The 12,713-nt window shown below is 39.9% G+C and overlaps 1 protein-coding gene across 5 annotated transcripts in view; it reads left to right on the forward strand.

The window, feature by feature from the left end:
- Positions 1-12,658, forward strand: part of LOC129817200 (1-phosphatidylinositol 4,5-bisphosphate phosphodiesterase beta-4-like) — a 147,499-nt gene extending 134,841 nt beyond the window's left edge. For 4 of the 5 annotated variants that reach the window (XM_055872205.1, XM_055872204.1, XM_055872206.1 and 1 more), the window contains 8 exons: positions 2,731-2,846; positions 3,131-3,206; positions 3,482-3,657; positions 3,956-4,057; positions 5,586-5,643; positions 6,610-6,696; positions 6,847-6,883; positions 9,545-12,658. In XM_055872205.1, the coding sequence (XP_055728180.1) occupies positions 2,731-2,846; positions 3,131-3,206; positions 3,482-3,657; positions 3,956-4,057; positions 5,586-5,643; positions 6,610-6,696; positions 6,847-6,883; positions 9,545-9,630 (738 nt within the window). In that variant the 3' untranslated portion in view covers positions 9,631-12,658. The remainder of the gene's footprint in view (positions 1-2,730; positions 2,847-3,130; positions 3,207-3,481; positions 3,658-3,955; positions 4,058-5,585; positions 5,644-6,609; positions 6,697-6,846; positions 6,884-9,544) is intronic. The other variant, XM_055872207.1, reaches the window with a different exon arrangement.
- Positions 12,659-12,713: the final 55 nt, after the last annotated feature.

Genomic DNA, 12,713 nt, shown 5'->3' on the forward strand with positions numbered 1-12,713 from the left:
GTACCCAGTAGTTTAATATGCTGTACTGATGTTTTAGAACACATGTACCCAGTAGTTTAATATGTTCTACTGATGTTTTAGAACACATGTACCCAGTAGTTTAATATGTTCTACTGATGTTTTAGAACACATGTACCCAGTAGTTTAATATGTTCTACTGATGTTTTAGAACACATGTACCCAGTAGTTTAATATGTTCTACTGATGTTTTAGAACACATGTACCCAGTAGTTTAATATGTTCTACTGATGTTTTAGAACACATGTACCCAGTAGTTTAATATGTTCTACTGATGTTTTAGAGCACATGTACCCAGTAGTTTAATATGTTCTACTGATGTTTTAGAACACATGTACCCAGTAGTTTAATATGTTCTACTGATGTTTTAGAACACATGTACCCAGTAGTTTAATATGTTCTACTGATGTTTTAGAACACATTTACCCAGTAGTTTAATATGCTGTACTGATGTTTTAGAACACATGTACCCAGTAGTTTAATATGCTGTACTGATGTTTTAGAACACATGTACCCAGTAGTTTAATATGCTGTACTGATGTTTTAGAACACATGTACCCAGTAGTTTAATATGTTCTACTGATGTTTTAGAACACATGTACCCAGTAGTTTATTATGTTCTACTGATGTTTTAGAGCACATGTACCCAGTAGTTTAATATGTTCTACTGATGTTTTAGAACACATGTACCCAGTAGTTTAATATGCTGTACTGATGTTTTAGAACACATGTACCCAGTAGTTTAATATGCTGTACTGATGTTTTAGAACACATGTACCCAGTAGTTTAATATGTTCTACTGATGTTTTAGAACACATGTACCCAGTAGTTTAATATGCTGTACTGATGTTTTAGAACACATGTACCCAGTAGTTTAATATGCTGTACTGATGTTTTAGAACACATGTACCCAGTAGTTTAATATGTTCTACTGATGTTTTAGAACACATGTACCCAGTAGTTTAATATGTTCTACTGATGTTTTAGAACACATGTACCCAGTAGTTTAATATGTTCTACTGATGTTTTAGAACACATGTACCCAGTAGTTTAATATGTTCTACTGATGTTTTAGAACACATGTACCCAGTAGTTTAATATGTTCTACTGATGTTTTAGAACACATGTACCCAGTAGTTTAATATGTTCTACTGATGTTTTAGAGCACATGTACCCAGTAGTTTAATATGTTCTACTGATGTTTTAGAACACATGTACCCAGTCGTTTCATATGTTTTAGAACACATGTACCCAGTAGTTTAATATGCTGTACTGATGTTTTAGAGCACATGTACCCAGTAGTTTAATATGTTCTACTGATGTTTTAGAACACATGTACCCAGTAGTTTAATATGTTCTACTGATGTTTTAGAACACATGTACCCAGTAGTTTAATATGTTCTACTGGTGTTTTTGAACACATGTACCCAGTAGTTTAATATGTTCTACTGATGTTTTAGAACACATGTACCCAGTAGTTTCATATGTTCTACTGATGTTTTAGAACACATGTACCCAGTAGTTTACTATGTTCTACTGATGTTTTAGAACACATGTACCCAGTAGTTTAATATGCTGTACTGATGTTTTAGAACACATGTACCCAGTAGTTTAATATGCTGTACTGATGTTTTAGAACACATGTACCCAGTAGTTTAATATGTTCTACTGATGTTTTAGAACACATGTACCCAGTAGTTTAATATGTTCTACTGATGTTTTAGAACACATGTACCCAGTAGTTTAATATGTTCTACTGATGTTTTAGAACACATGTACCCAGTAGTTTAATATGTTCTACTGATGTTTTAGAACACATGTACCCAGTAGTTTAATATGTTCTACTGATGTTTTAGAACACATGTACCCAGTAGTTTAATATGTTCTACTGATGTTTTAGAACACATGTACCCAGTAGTTTAATATGCTGTACTGATGTTTTAGAACACATGTACCCAGTAGTTTAATATGCTGTACTGATGTTTTAGAACACATGTACCCAGTAGTTTAATATGTTCTACTGATGTTTTAGAGCACATGTACCCAGTAGTTTAATATGTTCTACTGATGTTTTAGAACACATGTACCCAGTAGTTTAATATGTTCTACTGATGTTTTAGAACACATGTACCCAGTAGTTTAATATGTTCTACTGATGTTTTAGAACACATGTACCCAGTAGTTTAATATGTTCTACTGATGTTTTAGAACACATGTACCCAGTAGTTTAATATGTTCTACTGATGTTTTAGAGCACATGTACCCAGTAGTTTAATATGCTGTACTGATGTTTTGGAGCACATGTACCCAGTAGTTTAATATGTTCTACTGATGTTTTAGAACACATGTACCCAGTAGTTTAATATGTTCTACTGATGTTTTAGAGCACATGTACCCAGTAGTTTAATATGTTCTACTGATGTTTCAGAACACATGTACCCAGTAGTTTAATATGTTCTACTGATGTTTTAGAACACATGTACCCAGTAGTTTAATATGCTGTACTGATGTTTTAGAACACATGTAGTTTAGTATGTTCTACTGATGTTTTAGAACATATGTACCCAGTAGTTTAATATGCTGTACTGGTGTTGTGTTAGTTCTCAGCTATATGATCTGGCTGACTGTAATGCTAAATTACTTGATTAAGAAAGGTTGGACCAAGCGACCTCAGTTCTGAGATCGTCATTAATATGTCGTGTTTCGTCTCAGGACCGCACCGTCATGCAGAAGTCCCACGTCACCCAGGTGGACAAGATGATCGCTCAGCACGACAAGGAGAAGCAGACACAGGAGAAGCTGCTGGAGAAGGCCATCAAGAAACGAGGGTAAATATCAGGACCTGAAGGACCAGTCAATCGGTTAGTCAGTCAATCAATCAACGATAATGAAACGCTGAAAGAGACGCTGAACTTAAACATTCATTCTGGGATATCTAGCACCAGCACAAAGCCATTGGGCGTGAATTAATCTCTCGTGGAAAGACAATGTCAATTGAGCACCGGACCAATTTCCTTTTGAGATTTTTTGTTCCGGGTCAACCGGGATCAGGTGTGAATATGTTCTACCATGTCTCACCTAGCTAACAAGTACCTTTCCATCGTCCCGACAGAGAAAACAACTGTCTGGAGTTGAAGAAGGAGACTGAGAGTAAAGTGGAGAACCTGACCACAGACCACAAGGCTAAGGTAACCCTGCAATGTCCGCCGTACAGACATCTCCGAGAGCAGTGGGGGAAAAAGTGATTCCGTTTCACTCTAGTTCTCCCTCATTGGAATGTATATGATTGTACTGCTGGGTTTATGTTGTTGACATCACAGTGTAGCGCACTAAGGAGTGTTTAGTGTGTAGTGTTTAAGTAACGTGTTTATCACAGGAGAAGGACATTACAGCCTAGCACACTAAGGAGCGGTCAGAGATAATATAATGTTTAGGGTGTAAGTGTGTATCCTGTGGCCTACAGGTGAAGGACATCACAGCCCAACACACTAAGGAGTGGTCAGAGATGATCAACTCCCACAGCAGTATTGAGCAGGATATGAAGGACATTCACGTGGTCCAGCAGTGTGAAAACCTCAAGAAACTACTGAGTGGAGTCCAGGAACAACAGACTCTCTCGCTCAAACTGATCCACGAACGGTGAGAGAGAGAGAGACGCGCACAAAGTAAACACTGAATCTCAAACCCGTCCACGAACTGTAGCACTCAGTCAGAACAACCGACCCTCCTGCTCAAACCGGGAGCTTCGGAGATTTTATGTGGGACAACACACATGCATTATTTTATAGGTGTGATGTCCCGGAATGTCCTTGAATGTCTAATTATCTGACATGTGAACCCATCTTGGGCACTTTGCGCTGCGAGTTTGCCCTGTCGGGTGTATGTGTACTTGGTGAGGTTCCTTACCAGACTTTGCTGTTGTCCCGTTCCCTCGCAGGCAGAGCAAGGAGATGCGGGCCAACCAGGCCAAGACGTCCATGGAGAACAGCAAGGCCATCAGCCAGGACAAGACCATCAAGAACAAGGCCGAGAGGGAGAGGTGGGTTACACTGCCGCGCCAACTAATCACTCACTGACTTATACTGCATGGAGAATATACAGGTAACTGCCAAAATAAAGGAAACACCAACATAAAGTGTCTTTAACCTTTTCACGCGTTCCAACAAACGGGTGTGATCATTCTACAGTGGTCCCTGGAGCGTACGATTAGAACGCTTATTTAGAACGTCCAGTTTCGATTGACGCAACATTCGGCATTTGAGCTAGCCACACTGTTTGCACAAACACCAGTCTCGACGTCAACAAATCATTCAAATCCAGACGGAAAATATTTACACAAGAACTGGCAGCTTCGTTAAATAGTACCCGCAAAACACCTGTCTCAACGTCACCGGTGAAGAGGCGACTCCGGGATGCTGGCCTTCTAGGCAGAGTTCCTCTGTCCAGTGTCTGTTCTTTTGCCCATCTTAATATTTTATTTTTATTGGCCAGTCGGAGAGATGGCTTTTTCTTTGCAACTCTGCCTAGAAGTCCAGCATCCCGGAGTCGCTTCTTCACTGTTGACGTTGAGGCTGGTGTTTTGCGGGTACTATTTAATGAAGCTGCCAGTTGAGGACTTGCGAGGCGTCTGTGGGGGGGTGGGGGATTGATTTCAACTGACTTATTCCTTTGTATGAACTGTAACTCCGTAAAATCTTTGACATTGTTGCGTTTATATTTTTGTTCAGTGTACTTTGTATCCCTCATTTACTCAAGTGTTTCCATTATTTTGGCAAATACCTGTAGGTTATGTCAGGATGAATATATACTATGTAGGTCTTACGCATCCCCTATGAACACCCCGTGAAGATGGAGTCCTTAATGGTGAAACTGCCACGTCCTGTTGTGATATTACAACAACAAAGAATATATACTATGTAGGTATATATATATATACTATGTACTGCAAACAACGAACACAGTTTTTCTCCCCTCGGACATCATTGCACACGTGACTAAACAGCAGCATATGTACTGCAATCTTCCCTCCTTTTTTTTTGCCCAACGCTCCTCCAGTGCTCCCCACCTCTGCTTTGTCAACAAAACAATAACAACTGCCGTGGGGCGGACAGTGGCGCTGTTTCCCGCTACTGTGGATTCCATCTTTCATAACCCTTTACTGCAGTCAGCTAAATCAGGGTCGCACAGTGTTTCTTGGTAGTCTTAAACACATCTACTTTGAAACCAAAGTATACACCTCACACACATGGTTATGGGCTTACAAAAAAGAAGACACATGTACCATGTCAGATATAGAGTTGACATGTATTCAGTTATGAGTTTGCATCCAAATATTACACTTTATATACATCACAGAAGACTAAGATATAACAAAACCGTTTTCTGCATTTAAAAAAAAAAGTATATGTTTATTAATTATGAAATTATGAAAGATATTAATAATATTCCACCCATGAGGCCACTAGAGGGCGATTTGGTCATTTGACTGCAGGAAAGGGCCTACACTGTATCTGTACTTCTTGATGAATTATTATAATCTTATACTCTCACTCTCGTTCTCTTCACAGGAGAGTTAGAGAGTTGAACAGCAGCAACACCAAAAAGTTCCTTGAGGAGAGGAAAAGGGTTGGTGTTCAATCTTCTACTAATTCTAATGCTGTGACACTTTTGAGGTGAATCAACTAAGGCCTTAGTCCTCTCCATCTTTCTCCTCTCTCCATCTCTTGCTCCACAAGCTTCCAACATACCTAAGTTCCCTGTTGAAATAAAATAAAAATATGAGATACCAAAACCGTTTGCAGGGTTGGTTAACTCTTGAGGTCCCGCTTGTCTCCACAAAGTTTGGTAAATCTGCCATTAGTTTTATTTTTTTTATTTTTTATTTTATTTTGTGGGATTTTACCCCCTTTTCCTCCTCAATTTCGATCTTGTCTCATCGCTGCAACTCCCCAACGGGCTCGGGAGGCGAAGGTCGAGTCACGCGTCCCCCGAAACATGACCCGCCAAACCGTGCAACTGAACACCTGCCTGCTTAACCCGGAAGCCGGCCGCACCAAAGTGTCGGAGGAAACGCCGTTCAACTGATGACCGACGTCAGCCTGCAGGCGTCCGGCCCGCCACAAGGAGTCGCTAGAGCGCGATGAGCCAAGTAAAGCCCCCCGCCAAACCCTCCCCTAATCATGACGACGCTGGGCCAATTGTGCGCCGCCCTATGGGACTCCCGATCAAGGCCTTTAGTTGTAATGCCACACGGTTGTGGAACACTGTACAAAACAAATTATACCTGGATTCCCTGGTAGTTTAGAACTCTATTGTTAAATGAGTTCACTGAAGTGTGTTATTGTTTCAATTGACTATTATTACTTGTAATAACCTGATGTAATGTATTTATAGCTGTCTTGTAGTTTTTTATATTTCTGCTGTTGCTGTATTGATGTAATTTGTGTCCTCAGGGCACTATTGTAAATGAGACACTGGTCTCAATTCAGTTCCCCTAAATAAATAAAAGTGAGTAAAATAATAAATAGAAATTTTCTCCTCCGTCCATCTTTCTCCTCCCTCCATATTTGTCTTCCCTCCCTCCATCTCTAGTTGGCTATGAAGCACCAGAAGGAGATGGAGACACTGGAGAAGTCTCAGAAAGAACAGCTGGAGGAACTGGACAAGTTCAATGAGCAGGTAACTCACCGCTGATCTAGGATCAGATTAGCACACAAATAAATCATAGTGGCATTGTTTGTTGTCATTTCGTCATGGCCTGTACATGTATGTTACATGTATGTTCTCTCTCATCCCTTTTATAATATGATTTGCTTGTTTTTTGCACAGCTTTTGAAATCACATCATGCCAATAAACAGTGTCAAGGTAGGCGCTTCCATCCGTCCCATCTTCCTAACCTCTGACCCCTCTTTCTCATCTTCTCCTTCCCTCTTTCATCCACCATCCCTCTCTCAATGTACCCTTCTCCAATCAAGCAATACAATGGTTCCTCCTTTAAAGTTGCGTCATACTGCCGCACACCTTGCGGGCTGCTGCAGAATTCTATGGCATGTTATTTAATTGTCAGATAAATCTCGATCATTTTTCAAAATAAAAGCTTGAAACTATGTCTAAAGCCTGGTCACAGCCTGAGGAAGCCATTGGAAAAGGAATCTGGTTGATACCCCTTTAAATGGAGGATGGGCAGCCAATGGAACAGGGATTTTTCCAAATAAAAGGCAGTTCCGGGTTGGATTTCCTCAGGTTTTCGCCTGCAAAATCAGTTCTGTTGTACTCACAGACAATATTTTGACAGTTTTGGAAACTTTAGAGTGTTTTGTCCTGCTAATAATGGGCTATTATAATACTTTATATGTTGTCCAGGTCAGGGTAACCAAAACATTTCTTTATTAAATACTATCAGAAAGAATGTTGGTACTTATTTATTTTGATCCAAAGCCATGAATGAGTGAGTCACTCAGCTTTATGTAGGTGCCGGGATATGTGACTGTGCCATCAACTTGATTATATATAATGATATCTTGGAGATTATTTCATTTTCAAAAAAACGAAAGTGACCGATTTGTAATCTGAATAAAGGGCTAAATAATATTTGTAAAGACCAAAACATTTATTTATGTTTTTAGAGGGAGAGAAACGCTGTGCCGATTGTGCTCCGCCCTATGGGACTCACAATCACGGTCGGATGTGATGCATAATAATAATAATAATACTTTTCCACATGGAATCCACCTTCCACATGTTAAAGGTTCCAATTGATTTTTTTTTTTTTTATCAATTAGGATATTTGAGTTTAACCTCTCTGGGATATGTGGGACGCTTGCGTCCCACTTGGCCAAAAGCCAGGGAAAATGCAGAGCGCCAAATTCAAATAAAATGATATAAAAATCAAACTTTCATTAAATCACATGTGTAAGATACCAAATTAAAGCTACACTCGTTGTGAATCCACCCAACATGTCAGATTTCAAAAAGTATTTTTTCGGCGAAAGCATAAGATGCTATTATCTGATGATAGCACAACAGTAAACAAAGAGAGGGTAGCATATTTCAACCCTGCAGGCGCAACACAAAACACAGAAATAAAATATAAATCATGCCTTACCTTTAACGAGCTTCTTTTGTTGGCACTCCAATATGTCCCATAAACATCACAAATAGTCCTTTTGTTCAATTAATTCCGTCCATATATATCCAAAATGTCAATTTATTTGGCGCGTTTGATCCAGAAAAAAAAACAGCTTCCAATTTGCGCAACGTCACTACAAAATATCTCAAAAGTTACATTTAAACTTTGCCAAAACATTTCAAACTACTTTTGTAATACAACTTTAGGTATTTTTAAACGTTAATAATCAATCAAATTGAAGACGGGTCTATCTGTTTTGAATACAGGAGGACAACAAACTAACGCTACTTTTCTAGTCTTGCGCAACTCTCAAACAGTACACATAACATTACACTGATTCAAGATGGCCTTACTTCTTCATTGCACAAAGGAATAACCTCAACCAATTTCCAAAGACTGGTGACATCCAGTGGAAGCAGTAGGAACTGCAAACAAGTCTCCATGGAAATCTAGTATCTCAATGAAATCTCATTGAACAGACAGTGACCTCAAAAAACAAAAATCTGAATGGTTAGTCCTCAGGGTTTTGCCTGCTACATAAGTTCTGTTATACTCACAGACATGATTCAAACAGTTTTAGAAACTTCAGAGTGTTTTCTATCCAAATCTACTAATAATATGCATATGTTATATTCTGGGGATGAGTAGAAGGAAGTTGAAATTGGGCACGCTTTTTGTCCAAAAGTGAAAATGCTGCCCCCTATCCTAGAGAAGTTAACCACAATATTTGTTGTATTATTTGTTACGTCTTTTCTTGTGGATTAAACTGAAATTGCAACCAATCACGGCCGGTTGTGATACAGCCAACCTAACTAAGAAATGCATTTGAAAATAGAATTCTCCCCCTACCCTCCTAGGCAAGTCTATTGTCCTTCTAATAGCCCTGCTAATAGCCATAATGGCGCTGTACAACGTGACCGTGTGTATTTGAAAGAGTATTTTCCAGTAAGCAACAATTTGTTTACCTTCATTAGCCTACTTTGTTCCAATATTTCTGTCATTCAGTGATATTTATTCCCATAGTAATTCGCTATGGATCCGTAAGGAAATAAACACCTACATGAGTCGTTGATCATTGTGATGAGTCATGGGAGCATTACTAAGCACCACGACCCAGGAGACGTTCTATTGCTGCTTCACTGCGATTCTTCCTGACACCTGGATATCATGTCACGTTATGCTGCAACACTGGGGACGGGACAGGAAGGGTTCATTTGGGACCGGACCTAGTTTATGTAGTTGTGCTGTTAGTGTAGTTTCCATCATGAAATGACTGTACTGCTGCAGTACAGTGTTGAATCCTGTACCTGCCTTTGGTAGGAGTCTGTGTGTGGATTCTTGCATTGGGAGGTGTGTGTAACAACGTGTAACAGTGTGTGTGTGTTGGTTCCCTCCAGGCCAAGGACATCCAGCAGATGGTGAAGCTGGAGGAGGAGATGGACCGCAGACCAGCGACAGTGGTTTAACCACTCCCACCACCTGAGACACACACACACACACTGCCCAGACCAGCCACAGTGGTCTGAACACCCCCACTAACACCTGAGACACACACACACAGACACTACCCTCTCAAACAACTGACACAGAGACCCAGACACACTCACACACCCCACTACACACACACACACACACACACACACACACACACACACACCCTAGATTCCGCCTTTCATCCTCAACCTGCAATATTGTCATAGTTCATCATTCTCTATCCATGTATATCTTCCTCTGCAATGAACCAGTCCCACGTGAGTTATCCCACGTGCTATTCCCACACCCTGCCCTCCTTCACTCCTCCACTGAAAACCCCACTCTGAGACATCCCCCAACTCCCCTGTGCTGCGGAGCCATTGGTGCAGACCAGTGATTGACAGTAAGACGAGCGACTGCTGTTGGAAGGAGGACGGGACATCCGAAACATTGAGAGACGACCCACCTTCACCTTTCCATTTTTCCACCACTCTCCCATTCCCAGATCTGCTTTTCATACACCTCCATCCATCTTTTTGTTATCTGTTTTTAATGGAAGCAATGTTTGCAGATATTATCAATAGTCACTGTACACATACATAACGATGCAGGCAACACACGTACACACACTTATTATCTCGTCTGCTCTTTCTGTTGTCATGACGGCTCAAACCGAAGTGAACAGATCATGTTTTCTGTTCAAACTCTTTTAAGACTTTTATTTTGTATTTTTAATGGTACCGGGTATCAATAACAGCACCGGAATATGGATGGGGAAAATACGTATATATTAGTTCTGAATTTTATGTCCGCACAAAATATGTGAATTATACTGTATGCTACACAAGAGTTGAAGTAATGTCCTGAGCACTTTATATGTGGTAGGCCATCACAACTGAATTGGAAAATGTAGCAGTGCACTAGGTTTCTCTGTGTTTTGATAAGAATGTAAAAAACAAATCAAAGATTAAGACAAACGTTGGATGAACGTTGTTCGGAGGAAACCCAAAACCCAACGGCAGGAAGTCCTAAACACTGCGCCTTGTCCTTCATGCACACTTTTTTTTTATTTCATCCGAATGTGTATTATATGATTTTACCCCCCCCCCCCCCCCCCAAGAAATCTAAAGCCTACACCTGAGATTCTTTGATTCTTTCACACCGCCAGAAGTGTATGCAGGTGGTATGACTGTATAGACCGGTGTTCCTTCACTGGCCTCTCTAGCTACTTCAGAAATAACCAGTTAAATGTATTGTGCTTGTCAATGGCAAACGTAATAAGTATCTTCGTAAACTCCCAGTGTGGATCCATTTTCAACAGTATATACACTGCAATGTGTTTTCATAGACCCTTTGACTCCCTATAAGTACGTCAGCCTCATGTGAGTGAAAACACCCATCTAGCTCTGCTTATTCCTCAGTAATGAAACTATTGTTTAAAATGACGTGCGCTCTGAGATGCACTTCTGACTGTACCTCAGCTGTAATATGATCCCTGTACTGTTCTTGCCTGTGCCATAGCCAGGGAGATTAGGTATGGTAATAGCAGGCTTATTACAACCTTGTTACACGCTTATTACATGCTTATTAATATCCCTTTACTGGCCTCTGAGCTAGCTGACGACACGTCCCGTAGCAGCTCGGAACGGTATGTTGTGCGGGCGTTTCTAGTTGATTTAATTTCAAAAACAGATATTCCTGTGCTCTGTTATCGGTGATGAAGCAAAGCTGTGTAGAGAACCACTTCATTGGCTATTGGAGTGAATATCAAAACCAACCATGTCAGGACAAGAAGTACTAGTTTGTGGTTGTTACTGGTTTTGTAGAGACAGTGAGGATGGACTTAACAGAGGTGCATAGCTCGCTGTGTCTCAGCCATGATGACACAATGGAGTTGGATGAAGTTGCCCCTAACACCTGATCTAGGGTCAGATATAGTTTCATCCCACTTATGGTGAACGTTAGATTTGGGTAAAGGGTAGCCTAACCTCTGGCAGTGACAGTATTGGACAGGTGGCCATTTTAGTGAGAGATGCATTGTGGGAGTGTTGTTATGACGTAATCATGGGTACTGTAGTTTGTGTGCATATACTGTGTACACAAACGGACAAATGTGTGGTCAGGCGTTCATACTGCATGGCATTACACTCACAAAGATTGACCAAAACATATATTACACAGAATACACAATAAGTGACAACAACCCCTACAGATTTTTGTACTTTTAAACGTTCTGCTGTATAATTCTGCTGTAGTTCACTCGATTGGTGTAGAGAGAGTATTGTATATATGGGAATGTAATGTAGTTAATTACTTTTGACCAAAATGTGTTCACCGGTGACCCTGTCAATCAAGGGCTGGGGAATAGTGCACTTCTGTTGGTTTCTGGGAAAGACAATTATCAACCCCTGTCCTCTTTCTTTTCATTTCTTATTTTCTCTGTTTCAGTCCATTTCATTATCTCTCTCTCTGGCACCTCACACTACATGAACGAACCCTCTCACCACATATCTAGTGCAGAATTACGAGTAAAAAAAAAAAGTGCTTTTATATTTTATTCCATTGCTTTCATATGTGCCACTCAATGTCTGCTAGGACGTTTAAATTATTTTACGAACGATAAATGCCAAACTAAGGGGTTATTTATATAAAGGTATATAAATATATATATTATATATTAAATATAGTGTGTAGTTTAAGACGATATGATGTTTTTTGCACTAGTTGAATGTTTCTGTTATGTGCGACTAGTACTACATGTAACCTTTTGCTCTCTAGTTTGTTGAGAAAGCAGATTATTTTTGCTGAACAATGTCGCCTTTGATTTCCTTTTACGATTTGTATATCCTCTTTTTTTTTTTTTGGTTTTCTATTTTGACTGTAGCTTGTCGACATACAGACCATCCTGTGAGTGTTTTTGTATTTATATCGTAGGCCTACTGTCGAACTTCTAGCAATGAAAATACTGTTGTTACCCTGTTCCTTTAATACTGTTTTATAGTATGTGTACCAATAAACTATCCAGGAGTAAAATAAAACCTGTCTTCTTGGCTCTTTATTTATTGGCCTATAGGGATACCTAAAAAGAGCCCA

The sequence above is a fragment of the Salvelinus fontinalis genome, chromosome 20 (assembly GCF_029448725.1).
Source record: "Salvelinus fontinalis isolate EN_2023a chromosome 20, ASM2944872v1, whole genome shotgun sequence".
Lineage (NCBI taxonomy): Eukaryota > Metazoa > Chordata > Actinopteri > Salmoniformes > Salmonidae > Salvelinus > Salvelinus fontinalis.